We start from the raw sequence: 18,759 nt of genomic DNA, 5'->3' as shown, positions 1-18,759 counted from the left end.
CTCTGCTGACACCAATCTCTGTCCTACTGACACCATCCACTGCTCTGCTGACACCAATCTCTGCCCTACTAACACTGCCCATTGCTCTGCTGACACCAATCTCTGCCCTACTAACACTGCCCATTGCTCTGCTGACACCAATCTCTGCCCTACTAACACTGCCCATTGCTCTGCTGACACCAATCTCTTCCCTACTGACACCGTACACTGCTCTGCTGACACCAATCTCTGCCCTACTGACACCGCCCACTGCTCTGCTGACACCAATCTCTGCTCTACTGACACCGCCCACTGCTCTGCTGACACCAATCTCTGCCCTACTGACACCGTCCACTGCTCTGCTGACACCAATCTCTGCTCTACTGACACCGTCCACTGCTCTGCTGACACCAATCTCTGCTCTACTGACACACCGTCCACTGCTCTGCTGACACCAATCTCTGCTCTGCTGACACCAATCTCTGCTCTACTGACACCGCCCACTGCTCTGCTGACACCAATCTCTGTCCTACTGACACCGTACACTGCTCTGCTGACACCAATCTCTGCCCTACTGACACCGCCCACTGCTCTGCTGACACCAATCTCTGCTCTACTGACACCGCCCACTCCTCTGCTGACACCAATCTCTGCTCTACTGACGCCACCCACTGCTCTGCTGACACCAATCTCTGCTTTACTGACACCGCCCATTGCTCTGCTGACACCAATCTCTGCCCTACTGACACTGCCCACTGCTCTGCTGACACCAATCTCTGCTCTACTGACACCGTCCACTGCTCTGCTGAAACCAGTCTCTGTCCTACTGACACCGTCCACTGCTCTGCTGACACCAATCTCTGCTCTACTGACACCGTCCACTGCTCTGTTGATATACATGCATGTGTGCTTGTGCTCTAGGGTGCTTTAGGTTGCGCACACCAATGGGTGCCTTTAACAATGATAAGGGATAATGAGGGACTATATTCTAGAATTTGCTAAGTCAACAGTATCATCAGCAGTAATCAGCACGGGTTTACAAAAGGAAGATCTTGTCAGACCAATCTGTAAACATTTTACAAGGAGGTGAGCTGTGAGCTAGATAGGGGGAGACCTGTGGATGTGGTGTATCCACAGGTCTCCCCCTATTTTTGCTAAGGCATTCGATACAGTTCTCCACAAATGAATCATTTACAAACTGAGGTCTGCAGGCACCGACCACAAGGTTTGTTCTTGGATAGAAAATTGCTTACATGGTCGTGTCCAAAGGGTGGTGATAAATAACGCGTACTGAGACTGGTCTGGAGTGGTAAGTGGGGTCCCCAAAGGCTCAGTCCTGGGACCAATATGGTTCAATTTATTCATAAATAGCATTGAGGACCGAATCATTAGCTCAATCTCAGTTTTTGAAGATGACACAAAAATTAAGCAGGGCAATAACTTCTCATCAAGATTTAGAAATCTTGCAGAATGACCTGAACAAATTAACAGAGTAGTCAACTACATGGCAAATGGGGTTTAATGTAGAGAAATGTTAGGTACTGCACTTGGGGACAAAAAATATAAAGGCAAAATACGCGTTAGGGGGGAAACACCCCGGGGGGGAATCAAGAATAGAGAAAGATGTGGGAGTCTTAGTAGAAGATAGACTTAGCAATAGCATGCAATGTCAAGCTGCAGCTGCCAAAGCTGGCAGAATATTAGCATGCATAAAGAAGGGGATATATTCCAGAGATAAGACTATAATCCTTCCACTTTATAAAACTCTGGTCCGACCACATCTGGAGTATTCTGTCCAGTTCTGGACGCCAGTCCTCAGGAGGGATGTGTTGGTGCTGGAGAGAGTCCAGAGAAGGGCAACTAAACTGATTAGGGGATTGGAGGACCTTAATTAAGAAGAATGCTTACAAGCACTTGATTTTTTCTCCATGGAAAAGAGACGCCTGAGAGGGGACATGATAGCGATTTACATATACCTCCTCGGGGATCTCAGCATAGAATAAAAATGATACAGTCACAAGGAAGGTAAGAGGACACGAGGCCATACAATGCGATTAGAGGAGAAGCGATTTAACCTCAGGCTACGTAAGGGGTATTTTACAGTAAGGGCAATAAGATTGTGGAACTCTCTTCCACAATTGGTGGTAGCTGCGGGGAGTATGGCTACTTTTAAAAGACTCTTGGACGTACATCTCCAAGATCACAACATTCAGAGTTATGGGAAATGAATACATCCACACACACCTACACAGGTTGAACTGGATGAACTATTGTCTTTATAATTCAACCTCAACTACTATGTAACTATGTAACAATGAATGGCACTGCCAGCGCAACGCATCTTTTTCATGCATTTCCTTCCAGAATGCGCAACCGAATGCAGCATGCCGATGCACATCAATGCCACCTGGGCTCAATGCCATAAGTGTGCGCAGCCCATTGGATCAGGGTGTGTATCCCAAAGCTCATGCATGTGTGTCTACATATACAGTATATGGCACTGGCACATTTATCTCCCTGCTGGCACAGTGAAAGAGAAGTATGTAAGCACTTCTCTTATGGCAGAGCCGATAAGAGGGAAATCTTTCCCATCCCCCCCGCTGCCACACACAGCAAAGATGCTAAAGCTCACTAGGTGATTAGGGTGTGCCCAGGCACAACTGGCACACCCTGTGCACAGCCTATGCTCTGTGCTCACCACTTTGCATTATAAATGGACCTTAAACATTAGGGGAATTTTAATCATTGAGTTTACATTTTATTTTTTTATGGAAATGAAGGAAATCTTATTGATGTGCTGCATCTACTCCACTATCAGCGCTGACATTAGAGGCATCCCCAGGCAGGGTGTGTTACACAGAGCGCTCAGTAGAGGGCGCAGTGGGGCGGGATGTGGAGGGCAGTGTGCGGCTCTCCTGTCTCTCGCTGCGGGTGAAGATTTCTCCCATCCAGATAGAAGATCTCTCCTTCCCCTACCGGATGTCCCGGATCAGAGCTCCTCCCCCTACAGGACTGAGAGGAGAGACCGCCGACACCGAGCTGGAGGGGAGAGCCGAGGCAGGTCAGTGTTCCCTCTGCTCCCTATCCCTGTATTATACAATCACTGCTTCCCTCTCCATGGAACTCTCGCTTCATGTCCTACAAATCCGACAAGTTTCTGTCACTTTCTACTTTGTTTACCTCTAGAATTGTTATTTTGTTGCAGGATGAGATTCTATGTTCCCTTCTGTTTATATAAATATTCCTCCTGTAGAGTAGTAACAATGTAGAAGTCAGGGTGGGAACTTAGTATTGTGATGATAAACCTAACAATCAGATCACAGAATCCTGCAATACGATTGGATAAATCATTGGGAAGTTGTACTCCACATTTTTCACTTATTAACCCCTTCTGGATTGGAAGGTTTTACCCCCTTAATGACCAGGCCATTTTTTGCGATTCGGCACTGCGTTATTTTAACTGACAATATCGCGGTGTTGTGACACACTACCCAAATAAAATTGATGTCCCTTTTTTCCCCACAAATGGAGCTTTCTTTTGGTGATATTTGATCACCTGTGCGATTTTTTTTATTTTTATTTTTATTTTTTTTTTGCAACATAAAAAAAAAAAGCGACAATTCAGAAAAAACAATATTTTTCACTTTCTGCTATAAATCGTTCCCAATAAAAAAAATATAAAAATCAAATTTTTCATCATTTTAGGCCAATATGTATTCTGCTACCTATAATCCCAATAAGCGTATATTGATTGGTTTGCGCAAAAGTTATCGCGTCTACAAACTAGGGGAAAGATTTGCCTTTTTTTTTTTTTTTCTTAAAACGTAGCTGCTTTTTAAACAAAAGAAGACTAAGCACTCAAACTACAACTCTGAATGAGCTCTCACCTGCGTCTTCCCATCTAGAAAGATGGCCAAGTCATCAAATGGTGGCAGCACCTGCATGGAGCAGCCATGCCAACGGGATTCCTTACGCCAGTGGTCCTCAACTCTGGTCCCCGGGGCCCACTAACAGGCCAGGTTTGCCAGATAACTAAATTACATCACAGGTGATCTCATTTGCTGCTCAGTGATTGCAGTATTCTAGTCTGCATCTCCCCAAGGTAATGCTTAAAATCTGGCCTGTTAGTGGGTCCCGGGGACCGGAGTTGAGGACCACTGATTACGCAACAAGAGCCCTAAAATTCATCTTTGAGAGTGAGTTTGGACAATTTCGAGCACATTTCTCCCTTTGAAACCTACAGAAATGATCCCTGAAATTATAGTTCATCATTTTTTTTTTTTTTACTTTTAATGGCGGCCATCTGTGATTTTTAGCGGGATTGCAGCAGACAGATCAGACACCTAACTGACATTTTTGACACTTTTGGGGGGGGACCAGTGACATTACTACAGTAATCATTGCTAAAAATATGCACTGTTACTGTACTAATGACACTGGCAGGGAAGGGGTTAACACCAGGGGCGATCAAAGGGTTAAATGTGTCCCTAGGGGGTGTTTTCTAACTGTGAGGGTTATGGACTTAAGGAATGAACACAGAGACCTGTGTCCTTAATAGGAGGAACACAGGATGGCTGTGTTAATTGCTGACAGAACAGCGGTCTGCTGTATTTACAATGGCAGACCGCCGTTGTGTCTCCACGGGGAGCGATCGCAGGTGCCCTGCGGCACTCGCGGCTGCCGGACCCGCAGATCAGCTTCCCTTGTGGCAAATGGGCGTGCGCCCCCACTCGCGGTCCTGCAAAGTGACGTGCAGTTACATTGTTTCGCAGGACAGCCGACCTGCCGCAGTATATGTACTGCTGGCGGTCAGCAAGTGGTTAATGAGTTGCGCCGAATTAAAAAACATCAGTGACTGTTTGGATCTTGACAGCAACCCATGCGCCACATTCCTGGGGTTCTAAAATGTCACACTTTTACATTGCAGTACAACGCATGCGCCAAGTTCAAAGTAAAATGCCGACACTTCGTATCTTACAAAAGTGGAGAGAATTAATTATCACCAACTTTCTTTTGGCGTGCGGAGACAGATTTTTGTGAACAATATCTCACATGCGTTCTAAGCGCCCAGCCACATATTTCAGCCTGTCGTTGAGTTAAACAGGTTGGTAGCAGTGGGCTGAACACTGCACCTGTGCCACCCTTGCAGCCAAAAACCACCCATGTTCCTGGGCCTTTATTATAGAAATGCAGCTAAATTTGAATACTCCTGAACTCCGGTAAATGCACAGTGTGAACTATCATTAGCAATGTCCTAAAAAAACATGTATGTCATTGCAGTGTGAACAAGACCTTTGGCTTCCATTGCTGCCTCTATATATGAATTTGCAAATTATTTAAATACGTAAGTGATTGTCCTGCAACAAGTATGCCTGACTTCACTTGCTACATGTTTACTCTAGGTCTGTGACTCAGAAAGCTCTAAGGCAGCCAGACCAACAACATTTTCAATAGAGATGGTCTCAGGTGTGTTTGAGCTCGATCCCGCCAGGAAGCCAACACTGCACACCGCTAAACACAGGCACAGAGACATTTCCCGGTCCGCAGCTGCACAAATAAGGATTTGTTTGCACTTAGTACTTTATTTGTATATTATTGGATAGCACTTTATTTTATCTATTTGTATATTATTGGATAGCACTTTTATTTATTTGTATATTATTGGATAGCACTTTTATTTTATTTATTTGTATATTATTGGATAGCACTTTATTTTATCTATTTGTATATTATTGGATAGCACTTTTATTTTATTTATTTGTATATTATTGGATAGCACTTTATTTTATCTATTTGTATATTATTGGATAGCACTTTATTTTATTTATTTGTATATTATTGGATAGCACTTTATTTTATTTATTTGTATATTATTGGATAGCGCTTTATTGCTTAATATATACAGTCCAGCAGCGCTGATACCTCACTCAATTCATTTTTTAAAGGACCATTCGTTTGTAATCAGCAGCAGCTAATTATCAGTTGTTTCACTTTATTATTTTATTAATTTACTCCTTAGCGCGGGTGCACACAAAAATTTAGATTCCTGGCTGGATCGGGCACGTGGGAACTCAAACACGCCTGAACCCATCTCTATTATCCAACAATGAAGTTTGTGTTTGTTTTTTGTTTTTGCTATGGAAGGATGTGGAGTGTGTTGAATTATGATATGGTGACACTGGGATTCCTGGCATGCAGCATATTAAACATCAGATCTTGTAAACATGCTGCTAAGAGTACTATAAAGTCTTTGTACATGACTAAGCACACTGGCTTAGTAGTTAACACTACTGCCTTGCAGCATTGAGATGTTTGGTTCAGATCCTGCCTATGACACAATTTGCATAGAGTTTGCAGCACTCCAAAGACATAGTAGGTAAATTCGTTCCTATCAAAACTGGCCCTGGTATGTGAATGTATGCATGTGGAAAAGGGACCTTAGAGTGTAAGCTCCTAAGGGCAGGGCCAATATGAATGTACAGTATGTAAATGAGTGAGTTGTCTGCGTTATATAAATGCCAGTAATAAATAACGATCAGCTGTATACTTTGATGTGTAGAAATGGCCCAGACACACACGCAGCTTTCATTCTGTGTCCGGTGTCATCTGTCAGCCAGTAACCAGTCTGTGTTATTATTCCTGAGATTACCATGGAGGAAGGAGCTAATAAAAAACAGGTGACGTGCTTTAGTGTGCTGGACGCTCCATCCTGTGTATTATCCCCTACTCAGAATAATAACCACTTATCTCCTACAGCCTACTTCTTCCTTTGTCCTTTCTGCTGGCTCAGCATATGAGAGCACACGCTACTATGGATTGCAGATGGGTTAGCTTACTGGAACTGTAAATGGCTTCTTCTGTAGATACTTCTCCTTGGGCACTCTCTAAATGTTGAAATCTTTTCCTGATGTTATATTTAGATCTCTGTATGCATAAAAGAATGAATCTATTATATTAATCTTGACAAATCCTGTGCCCTGTATCTCTCATCCCCTTATCATTCACCCTGTGCCCAGAGTATACTCCGCCATTGGTACCCTTGTGCTGTCTGTAATGGTTTCTATGCTGGGTACAGTGTGTGAATTCCAAACTCCTCCTATGAATTTTGAATGTGAGGATTTAAAAAAAAAAAAATAATAATAATAATTTCAGGAGTCCGGTGTAATGATTAAGGATTGGTTCCTCATTGGTCAGGTCCTGCATTTAACTTGATGAGCTAGAATACCTATTTTAAGGTAGTTCACACTATGAGCTGCATGTGAGTGGCACAGGAACCACACCGCATTCCTGTGCAATTCACATGCATTTTGAATGGACTTATTCCGCATCACACCAAAGTCATGAATGCACCAATTTTCAATGCGCATTGCAACCAGATCAAATGGTCGTTTTGTACCATTCGATTTGGTGCAGGTGTAACATTAAAAAACCATACCTCGTAAAAAATTCCCTACCCTCGTCACTTCCTGTCACATACGTCATGGAACAGCTGAGCAGCTTACCACTGCGCATGCTCACAGCTCCGGATACGTCATGGAACAGCTGAGCAGCTTAGCATTGCGCATGCTCGAAGCTCCGGAGGGTAGGGAATTTTCACGGTAGTGTGTTGCAACGTTACACCGCATCAGCTGTTGCCGCGGGTACATTAAATCATCCCCGATGCAACATGAAATCATCTCCGCTCCTACCCCTGTGACTTCCCTGATCTAGACTCCTAAATGTAAAAGCGGCGGCTGGTCTATGAAAATATATATCACGGAGCCGAAATCTCTGTGATTTATATTTTCATACACCTGCCACTTTTACATTTAGGAGCCGAGATCAGGGAAGTCACAGGGGTAGGAGCGGAGATGATTTCATGTTGCATCGGGGATGATTTAATGTACCCGCGGCAACAGCTGATGCGGTGTAGCACACACTACCGTGAAAATTCCCTACCCTCCGGAGCTTCGAGCATGCGCACTGCTAAGCTGCTCAGCTGTTCAATGACGTAGGTGCACCGGAAGTGACGAGGGTAGGGAATTTTCACGGGTATGGTTTTTTCACAGAACACAGGCAAACACACTGCATTTGCAGTTTGCATTCGGCATGTTGTTAAGGTTGCCCTGACACTCACTGCAGATTGCAAGGGCAGTGCGACTTAAATGTGGTGCGGGAAACGCACAGAGATTGTGAGTTTCCCACTCTGCATTCTAGTGTGAACCAAGGCTAAGTGTAGATCAGCCTTTCTGAACCAGAGGTTGCAAAGGGTTCCTTGTCTAACCACAAATGTCATCACTAATGTTAAGGACATACCTTCTCCAAGATGTAAGCGGTCCCTTGTCCCAATGACCATGAATGCAAAAGACTTTCTGCTGACCACTAATGTAGGGAGAGGCTGAGCCATACAGAATTCTCTTTTGCCCAAAAAAGTATTTCCATCGATACTGGTGTTTTTTATGGTATTTCCTGTACACTGCATGGCCAACCTAATTCTTGGCATACAAGGTGCTGGGGACAATGGTAAATCGTTGATGTAGATGGCAAGGAGGATGTGCTGGCAAGGAGGATGTGCTAACAGGATCTTGGAGCTGTCATTGCTGGAGGAAAACACAGAAGTGAACTTGTCATAAACTGTGAATGCTTATGGTGAAAGCTCACCCCACCAACACATGTTTAATGTCATTTTAGGAAGAGCAGAGAGAGCAGTACTGCTGCAGATGGGCACAATGCTGGGTTGAAAGAGGACTCGGGTAAGTATTTAGGGAGGGGGTGGAGGAGCAGCAAGTAGAAGGTAATGCATGAAGGTTAAAAAAATAAAATGTTGACTTTAGAACCACATTCAATAGTTTCTGCCCTGGACATTCGTCATTCCATTCATTACAGGTCGCGCTGTATCACAACCACAATACCAACACCAAAACAAAGCTCTATTTGTGTGAAAAAAGTGATAAAAATGTAATATGGGTACAGTGTTGCATGACCAGGAAATTGTCATTCAGTGCAAAAATTGTCCTGGGCAGAAAGGGGGGGGGGGGGTGCCCTATATTGAAGAGGTAGTGTGTTAAGGGTGTGGCAGCACATGTGAGCACAAAATAATCTGGATATTTGGAGCATAAATTCATGTGCCCGTGAGCATGAGGCCTTTAATTATCAATAGAAAAAAGCAAGTACCGTATTTGTAGAAGTAAAAAACAATGTGCTTTGCCATTAAGGCTGCTCTCTGTATGATTAATACTTTTGTGTCTCTTTGTAGGGTTTGTACTACGTTTCTATGGATTGGCTGGGGATCCCACGAGAAAACCTTTACTTGTCCGAACAAGTGATTGTTCTGCTGTCTTGTGCCCTGTCTTTCTTGGGTTCTGCTATCATCATCTTTACCCACATCCGCTGGCCAGAGCTCCGGAGTCGTCCACGTCAACTTCTCCTGTTCCTGTCGGTTGCAGACCTGTTATCAGCTGCCTCCTACTTCTATGGAGTCCTGCGTGACTTTCAGGCCTCAACATGGGACTGCGTGGCCCAGGGTGCCCTGTCTACTTTCTCCAACACCAGCTCTTTCTTCTGGACTATGGCAGTTGCCCTCTACCTATACATCACTATTGTGCACTCTCAGCAGAGCCTTGCTGAGCATATGATCTACTGGTTCCATCTAATCAGGTTAGTAGAAGCCATAACCTTTCTGCCCTTAAAGGGAGAACCACAGAAGTCAAAATCCTATTTGCCTGGCTGTCATGCGTACCCTTTTGCTTCAATACTTTGAGGCACTAACCTAGAGCTAGTGTGTTTATATATGGACTTGTGGTACACAGATTAATCTTAGACTTAGTCCAATCTGGGTACCATTTTCCATATTGAAGTTGAATTTTGGTTTTCATTAATGACAATAGAAAAGACTCCCAAACCAGTATAATAATATAGCAAAATAGGGGCTACTATTGCCTTTTGTAAAGTACAGACCATAACCGTCCTTCACAACTCAGTAAGTTTTTGACCAAGAACCCAATATATGCATTGTAATACTTGCCTCTCCTCAGATCTAGCACTGTGTCTCCTTTCTGGTGGGCAGCTGCTAGCACTTCCCAACACCATGGTCAATCAGGAGACAACTCTTATGATTGGCATTTGAGTGATGCATCACAATGGCTTATTCGAGCCTCCCTGCTTCTGTGCTTACCTGCACCCCTGTGTCCTCTCGTTACTCTGCTTTTCATGTGCACACCAGTGCCATTTAGTGTGCTCCGTACAGCCTCGATATTTCCAAGTGTCACCAGTGTGCCCAGTGCTATCTAGTGCTCTCCAGTTCCCTGATAATTTAGGGACTCCATGTGTTCTCCCAGCCCTAGAGTAATCTTGTGACTCCCAAGTGCATTCCCCTGTGCCTCCAATGCAGCTGTGTCTCCACTCCAATGTTTTCCTGCATCATTTGAAGTTTTGAACTATCTCTAAGGGAATACAAACCAATGTCCCTGAAACATCACTGACTGCATTCTTGTTGCAGGTTTAGGCGGTAAACCCAAAAAGCCCCAGAGTTTGTATTTTCAAAAACAACACCGCAGTGGTTCTGTCAGTTGTAACTGGTTATAAACCTGTGACATGAAAAAACGAACAAAGCATATCCTTCTATAGTGTGTACCAGGGCCGTGCAGAGACCTTTGGAGGGGCAGGTGCTCAAAGTATAAAAGGGGCACATGGAACAGGCTTTAAATAGGGCTGTGCTCAAAATATCAATAGAGAATGTATCATGACGCATTCCTTCCTGATATGTGTATCAATACAGATGATTCTGTATTGATAGGGCAGAAAAATTCTATGATATAGCTTTGAAAAAGAAACAGAACAGAAAATACTATTTTAAGTTAAAAAATATTTTGTGTCTTAAGTTGTGCCAACCTGAAGACTTTTTCTTCTGTTTTATACAAAATAATAAAGAAAGTACTGCTGGCGAGTACTGCTCAGATGTTACTGCTGGCTGGTACTGATAGTGGTTACTGTTGGCTCTTACTGCTGGTGGTTACTGTTGGCTGGTACTGCTGGTGGTTACTGCTGGTGGTTACTGCTGGCTGGCACTGCTGGTGGTTACTGCTGGCTGGCACTGCTGGTGGTTACTGCTGGTTCCTCTGAGACGCATCAACGCCAGAGTATGAGGAGCGGCGCTGGAGGAAGCATGCAAGGCCGATGCTTCCTGTATCTCTACTCTCACAGGCAGAGTGCATTTGATATCACTCCGCCTGTGACAGGACTGAGTCGGAACTATGCAGGAAGCATCGGCTTCATTCTGACTCGGGGATACGCTGACAGCCAGGACATTGGGCGGCACTTGCGGGTGTCAGGGAGCCGCAGCCCAAATGTGGGAGACTCCGGCAACTCGCGGGAGACTTGGGATGTCTGCCTTGACAAAAGGGCACTTTGGGCATCAAGGGCAGGTGCTCGAGCACCCTCTGCCCCCCTCCGTTTGCATGTTCCTGGAGTGTACGTGCCTCTATCCAAAGCACAGTGTAATTTCTGTCTGCTTTCTTCTCTCTATCTACATGAGTCACTCCTATATGGTTAAGCTGACACAACAGAATCCTAGTTGATGGTCTCACCCTCCTCCAGCACACAGCAGGTGACTGGCAGCCTCTGATATGTATGTTTCTTTGAGTCTTTCTACATGGGTGTGTGTGTCCCTTCCCTTCACTCAGGTTTCACTAAGCTCTCTGCTTTAGCTATCAATGTGTATGATGTCAGATCCCGCCCCTGCCTTCTGATGCTGAGGAAAATCCTTTGATCTCTGTACTTTATATAGAGGAGAGAGGGCTGCAGACAAACGGGTACAACCTATGTAGGAGGATTTTTGATCTGTGTATCACCTGAGGCCAGTCACTTCGCTGGATATATGTAAGGGTTTACAATCCCTTTAAGTACTGCAGTAATGGTCATCTGTATATTGATCTGGTTGCACACTTACTGCTTTTTTTAGAGTTTCCATATGTTCTGCAGTTTGACAGTCTAATTTCTGTTTGCAAGGTAAATATAGTATTACCTCCGTAAGTTTTAAACACCAGGAGATCAGAGTTATTAGCTTTCAGTAAGGAGTTCATATTGCAGAAAGTGAAACCTAAACTAAATACTATCTTCACCTTTAATTAAATTTAAAGGATAACACAACTTTCATTCAGCAAAAAAAAAAAAAAAATTGTAGCATATACAATTTCTACATAAGTCATGTTGTAATTAAATGTTATTAAAGCTCAATTTTCCTTTTCACTCTACAGCCGGTGTAATTTTCTGTAAAATTCAATGCAATATGGCTACCTAGAGACGTTCTGTACACCATTGGTGTATTGAACACTACCAGAATTGTAATTTCCTGCTTGTGTGATTGACTCACTGATATTCCCAGAAGTCTGCAAGACAAACTTTAGGCACCCCCTGCAATAGGAATTTTTGGTGAGCTACTTCCTAAGGATTAAACAAATTTAAGAATGGCCACACAGTAACCTCTAAGTTCTTCTGGCTGCAGTGCAGTGTTAGGCAGTGGACTGCTTCTTGCTGCACTGTGCTGAAAAAAGTAGTGTATGCAGTACTTAAAGGCCCATAAAGGCCCTAATGATAACAGCCATTAGAACACTGAGAGTGCACCAGCTAATTATAATGGATCTCCCCTTCCCATTCAAAATCACTACCCAAAGGATATGGTGGAACAAACAACTATATTTTCAGAGCAACAAAATGTAGGATTCTGCTGCAAAGGTAGTTAAACTCCTCGCATTGTACATTGATCACCCAGAAGGGGATTTGTTTTGTTTTTTTAACCCAAGAGAACTTGAATTACCCTTTTTTAAAGCGCATCTAAACTCAAAAATAAAAGTGTATTATATTGTAGCCTATCTGTCCCTAGATTAGAGGGCCACAATAGCTTTCTTTTTTCAGGTTTTTTTTTTTTTTTTTAAAGTCTTCACCTGCTAATCCTGCCAGTTTCCTTAGGGTGACTACGCTTTCCCACTTTACTGTATTTATGGAAGAACACTGTGGTCACCCTAAGATAGAAAATGTGTTGCTGGCAAGATCACCTGTTGAAAATGGAAGAAAAATAATGCAGCCACCATATCTAAGGACCAGTGAGCTGCAATAGATCTCATTTTCGGTTTTGGGTTTTAATTTTCTTGCCTCCACTTTGCCGGGATCCTCTGCACATATCAACTTTTTGCTGTTAACCAGAATTACGGTCTAATTTCGTTCTTCCCCTTTTTCCTTATGCAAATGCCGTTCTGAAACCAGTATGATCTGTCAAAGTATTTCACAGGTCTCATTCAAACAAGCATTTATATATCTGCTGTAATAAGTAAATGTAAATAAAAATATACAAAACTAAATTTTTTTGCTGCTTCCTTCCTCATGCTGAGGAAAACTCATTGTGTGTAAATTAAGTTTAATTCCCAGCCTTCACTAGAAATAAAAAGGCAAGTTGATATTAATTTAAAGTTTAGTCCCTTGTGTAAATTTATTTTACTCTTTTATACTAAACTTTTGTTTTTTTTTAGATGTCTTCGACCAATCACAAAAAATGCAGGACTCTTTCCAACCTTCCAATCCTCTCCAGGGATGGGTGGTCCCTAATGGCGTAGTGATGACATTGGTGCCATTGTGTGCACCCTTATGAGTACAGGGTGCCCTGGTGATGCTTGCCCATAGAGGGCAGGTCCATGACACCTTGCCCTTGATGAATGACTGCAAGCATCAGAAGAGGACCAGTCCCGGACCATGCAGTGGTATGGGGACAGTTTGAGAGTAGGACTATTGTAGTCGGAGCTGCCTTTTAATTTTTAGAGGTGGACAATTTAGTTTAATAACACAAAAAATACACTGGATTTGAACTTAAACAGTCCTGATATATTGCATAGTGCTTTATAAATGCTTAAGTTATTAGCAACTCTTCAGGTCCCAGAGGAGCTTTCAGTCTACTGTCATCTACTGCCTCTATGAATACACATTTTAGGAGAGAAGTTCATTTACTTACCGATATTTTTTTTTTTTTTTTTTTGGCGGGGGGGGGGGTCATTTGGGTAGGAAATTGGCACATCAACTGCAAAATATATTAGGATTACAGAGCAGAAAGGCAAGTGTGCTAATCCTTACTCTGTAGCATAGTTTAGTATTAGGAAAAACGGGGTGGCATCTGTATTTACCCAACTGTAGTTCTATGTGGGACACAGTTTAATATTGGGTCACTGTAGAGCCACACCGGCAGTGTCACTCTTAAAATACAATACACAGTCCGATGGTTACATATGCATATTGTTGGAAGCGTTGCAAACCGCGAATGGTGTATATATAGGAACGTGTGTAGCGCAGAGAAAAGCTACCACTAGCCAGCGAACTACAGTTTGTTGGATGATAAATGTAAGCAATATAAGTTGTAAGCGTGTACCCACCAAGCAAAAGTGAGGTCTTTGGGGGGTCAGATCATTTTGGTGTAGTTTTTATATTTATTTCAATCCAAGGCCCCAAACACTCTTAGAAGTAGCAGACTTAGAGAGATGGAATGTAGTTGGTATGCATGTTTGTAAATACAACTAACTGCATTTTACGGGTAACAGGTTCTCTTGGAGGCTTTGTGACCTAAATACAGTATGTGAGCTCACTAAATCTGTTGAAAGAATTGCCACGAGTTCCTGACTGAGCATGCTTACTTGTGTCGGCAAGAAGAATAGCTCAATAGTATTTAACCTTTTGTTCAGTTTCATTATTTCAAAAGTCTACAGGAAGGGTTAGTGAACCATGGTGCCTGCCCAGCTTGCAGCTGTTTATTGTTGTCTGAGGTTTTAAAAGTCAGAAGGAACTTGGTGAATCTAGCAGGAACAGGGAGTGTTTGGAGGGGGAACAACACTTTGTGGGTCATTGAGGCATATTTAAATTCAAATTAATCTCTCAGTTTAAATAGTTCAACTTTTCACAAAAATTGAAAAGAGATTTAACTACCAACACCCTCCACACCCCTCCAGTTCCTGCTTTGTGTACTGCATGGTGAGCAATAATGAGCACTCATTGGTCAGTGCTGGTCATGTGACTGCAGAGACCAGAGAGAAACTCCTTGTTATGGGACACTGTCCTGGAAGAAAGGAGCCTCACATCAAGCCATTACACGTCCTCCAGCACTGTGTAGTGCTGTTTTAAATCAGTGGTCTCCAAACTGTGGATGGGGAACTATTCCTCCCACTGACGCAGAGGATGGGGCGCTATTCCTCCCACTGACACGGAGGATGGGGCGCTATTCCTCCCACTGACACGGAGGATGGGGCGCTATTCCTCCCACTGACACGGAGGATGGGGCGCTATTCCTCCCACTGACACGGAGGATGGGGCGCTATTCCTCCCACTGGCACGGAGGATGGGGCGGCTATTCCTCCCACTGGCACGGAGGATGGGGCGGCTATTCCTCCCACTGGCACGGAGGATGGGGCGGCTATTCCTCCCACTGGCACGGAGGATGGGGCGGCTATTCCTCCCACTGGCACGGAGGATGGGGCGGCTATTCCTCCCACTGGCACGGAGGATGGGGCGGCTATTCCTCCCACTGGCACGGAGGATGGGGGCGGCTATTCCTCCCACTGGCACGGAGGATGGGGGCGGCTATTCCTCCCACTGGCACGGAGGATGGGGGCGGCTATTCCTCCCACTGGCACGGAGGATGGGGGCGGCTATTCCTCCCACTGGCACGGAGGATGGGGGCGGCTATTCCTCCCACTGGCACGGAGGATGGGGGCGGCTATTCCTCCCACTGGCACGGAGGATGGGGGCGGCTATTCCTCCCACTGGCACGGAGGATGGGGCGGCTATTCCTCCCACTGGCACGGAGGATGGGGCGGCTATTCCTCCCACTGGCACGGAGGATGGGGCGGCTATTCCTCCCACTGGCACGGAGGATGGGGCGTCTATTCCTCCCACTGGCAAGGAGGATGGGGCGTCTATTCCTCCAGGGCATTTTATACTCCCACTGTCCACAGTATGGACCCTCTTAAGTCTTAAAGATAGTAAACTGGCACTTTGTTTAGAAAGTTTGGAGACCCCTGCTTTAAAGTGTTAGACTGTTATACCAATTGGAGAGGGCAGTGGACAATGATGAGTTTAAAAGGTGTATGCAGTGGGGACCAAAGGGTTGGAGAGGCTGCTGTGAGTTAGAGCACCTTTTAATTTTTTGTGAAGAAGTGAACTAACCCTTTAAATTGGCTAAACATGTTCCAGGTGCATGAAAACAAAAGCTTATGCTTTCAACAGGGGGCATGTCAGACCTCTGGAGAAAACTTGCTTCTACACCAAAATTGAGGATCCTTTATTGCAGCATGATGGTAGAGGACAGGTCACGATGTGGCGCTTTCTAAAGAAAACAAACTTTCAGATATTGCACGTCTTTTGTTTTGATGGATCTGGAATGTATTTAACTGATTTAAACCCTACAATGGATTAAATAAGCTAAAGCAAACATGCTGTACAAAAACAATGCCACAAGCTATAAAGTGGATGAGTGTAGTATCTCCAATCTTCTTCCATGATGAGGGACATAGGAGGAGCACTATACAGGGAGTGCAGAATTATTAGGCAAATGAGTATTTTGACCACATCATCCTCTTTATGCATGTTGTCTTACTCCAAGCTGTATAGGCTCGAAAGCCTACTACCAATTAAGCATATTAGGTGATGTGCATCTCTGTAATGAGAAGGGGTGTGGTCTAATGACATCAACACCCTATATGAGGTGTGCATAATTATTAGGAAACTTCCTTTCCTTGGGCAAAATGGGTCAAAAGAAGGACTTGACAGGCTCAGAAAAGTCAAAAATAGTGAGATATCTTGCAGAGGGATGCAGCACTCTTAAAATTGCAAAGCTTCTGAAGCGTGATCATCGAACAATCAAGCATTTCATTCAAAATATTCAACAGGGTCGCAAGAAGCGTGTGGAAAAACCAAGGCGCAAAATAACAGCCCATGAACTGAGAAAAGTCAAGCGTGCAGCTGCCAAGATGCCACTTGCCACCAGTTTGGCCATATTTCAGAGCTGCAACATCACTGGAGTGCCCAAAAGCACAAGGTGTGCAATACTCAGAGACATGGCCAAGGTAAGAAAGGCTGAAAGACGACCACCACTGAACAAGACACACAAGCTGAAACGTCAAGACTGGGCCAAGAAATATCTCAAGACTGATTTTTCAAAGGTTTTATGGACTGATGAAATGAGAGTGAGTCTTGATGGGCCAGATGGATGGGCCCGTGGCTGGATTGGTAAAGGGCAGAGAGCTCCAGTCCGACTCAGATGCCAGCAAGGTGGAGGTGGAGTACTGGTTTGGGCTGGTATCATCAAAGATGAGCTTGTGGGGCCTTTTCGGGTTGAGGATGGAGTCAAGCTCAACTCCCAGTCCTACTGCCAGTTTCTGGAAGACACCTTCTTCAAGCAGTGGTACAGGAAGAAGTCTGCATCCTTCAAGAAAAACATGATTTTCATGCAGGACAAGGCTCCATCACACGCGTCCAAATACTCCACAGCGTGGCTGGCAAGAAAGGGTATAAAAAGAAGAAAAGCTAATGACATGGCCTCCTTGTTCACCTGATCTGAACCCCATCGAGAACCTGTGGTCCATCATCAAATGTGAGATTTACAAGAAGGGGAAAACAGTACACCTCTCTGAACAGTGTCTGGGAGGCTGTGGTTGCTGCTGCACGCAATGTTGATGGTGAACAGATCAAAACACTGACAGAATCCATGGATGGCAGGCTTTTGAGTGTCCTTGCAAAGAAAGGTGGCTATATTGGTCACTGATTTGTTTTTGTTTTGTTTTTGAATGTCAGAAATGTATATGAGGGGTTGCTGGTGCCTCAGACCAGATGGGATGGGACTTTATGGGCAAGTAAAGGTGTATAAGATGAAGTAGTGAGCATTGACACTCAAAATAAGGTAGAAAAATATTAAAATACAATAGTATTTAATCTGAAAATACCGATAATATATGCAACAAACATTTGGGTGACAGTAGTGCTTGGGATAGAGGCCCAAGTGTGAGGAAGAAAAAGATGATTCCGTGGAATCAGTGACAGTAGTGTTATTGGGTGACTAAACCAGTGGATTTTTTCGTTGTCCCTTGAATGTTGATTGGGACATGGTCCTAGAAAAAATCCTAAATAGCTGACGCGTTTCGGCTTTCATGTAAGCCTTTCTCAAAGCGTTCAATCACTCAGTCAGTAATCTATAAAGGTAATACAAGGTATAATATGTAAGAATTTTTGGAACAATTCTTAAGATGAGTCTTAGTATTTGAACATAAAGCTTAAAAATTACATACATGGGTGCAGCCATTACTTCCACGCAGAGGCCCCTGTATCCGTTTACAGTCACAGCGGGAATCGTATAGTGCAGGGCCTAGGATTGTAATTGTATCTTAGTATATGTTATATATATTTCAGATGAATCATGTAATCATATATTTTATATGTGTATTCCTTCACTTACAGTTTGGATGCACTGGTGGGAGGTTATTTTCTCCAAAGTCCAGGGGGTAAATTCCCCTCTTTTTTGGGCTCAGATCTAGAGTAATAGATGAAATTGTATATGATATAAATCCAGACAGAGCTGTCCGGTGAATATCCAAAAAACGCCCAGAATTTCATAAGTGCTTGTGACTTAAAAAAAAGTGCTTAAACGGCTTTCTTAGGTGGTATAATACAGCGGTTTTAAAAGTGACTTTTTAGTGCCAAGTTTATTGAGAAGGAATGGTAGTGAGGGCTTTTCAGTCCGTTCAACTTACATGGAGTAGTCCTTTGGCTGGCGCA

At 43.9% G+C, this 18,759-nt stretch overlaps 1 protein-coding gene across 1 annotated transcript in view; it reads left to right on the top strand.

Moving 5' to 3' along the window:
* Positions 1-2,873: 2,873 nt before the first annotated feature.
* GPR157 (G protein-coupled receptor 157) overlaps positions 2,874-18,759 on the top strand; it is a 50,422-nt gene continuing 34,536 nt past the window's right edge. Inside the window, exons 1-2 of the mRNA XM_082273143.1 lie at positions 2,874-3,040; positions 9,215-9,615. Coding sequence (XP_082129269.1) covers positions 9,233-9,615 — 383 coding nt within the window. The 5' untranslated portion in view covers positions 2,874-3,040; positions 9,215-9,232. The remainder of the gene's footprint in view (positions 3,041-9,214; positions 9,616-18,759) is intronic.

This window comes from Pelophylax lessonae (assembly GCF_965119305.1).
Source record: "Pelophylax lessonae genome assembly, chromosome: 12".
Lineage (NCBI taxonomy): Eukaryota > Metazoa > Chordata > Amphibia > Anura > Ranidae > Pelophylax > Pelophylax lessonae.
This window is presented reverse-complemented; position numbering and strand designations above follow the sequence as displayed.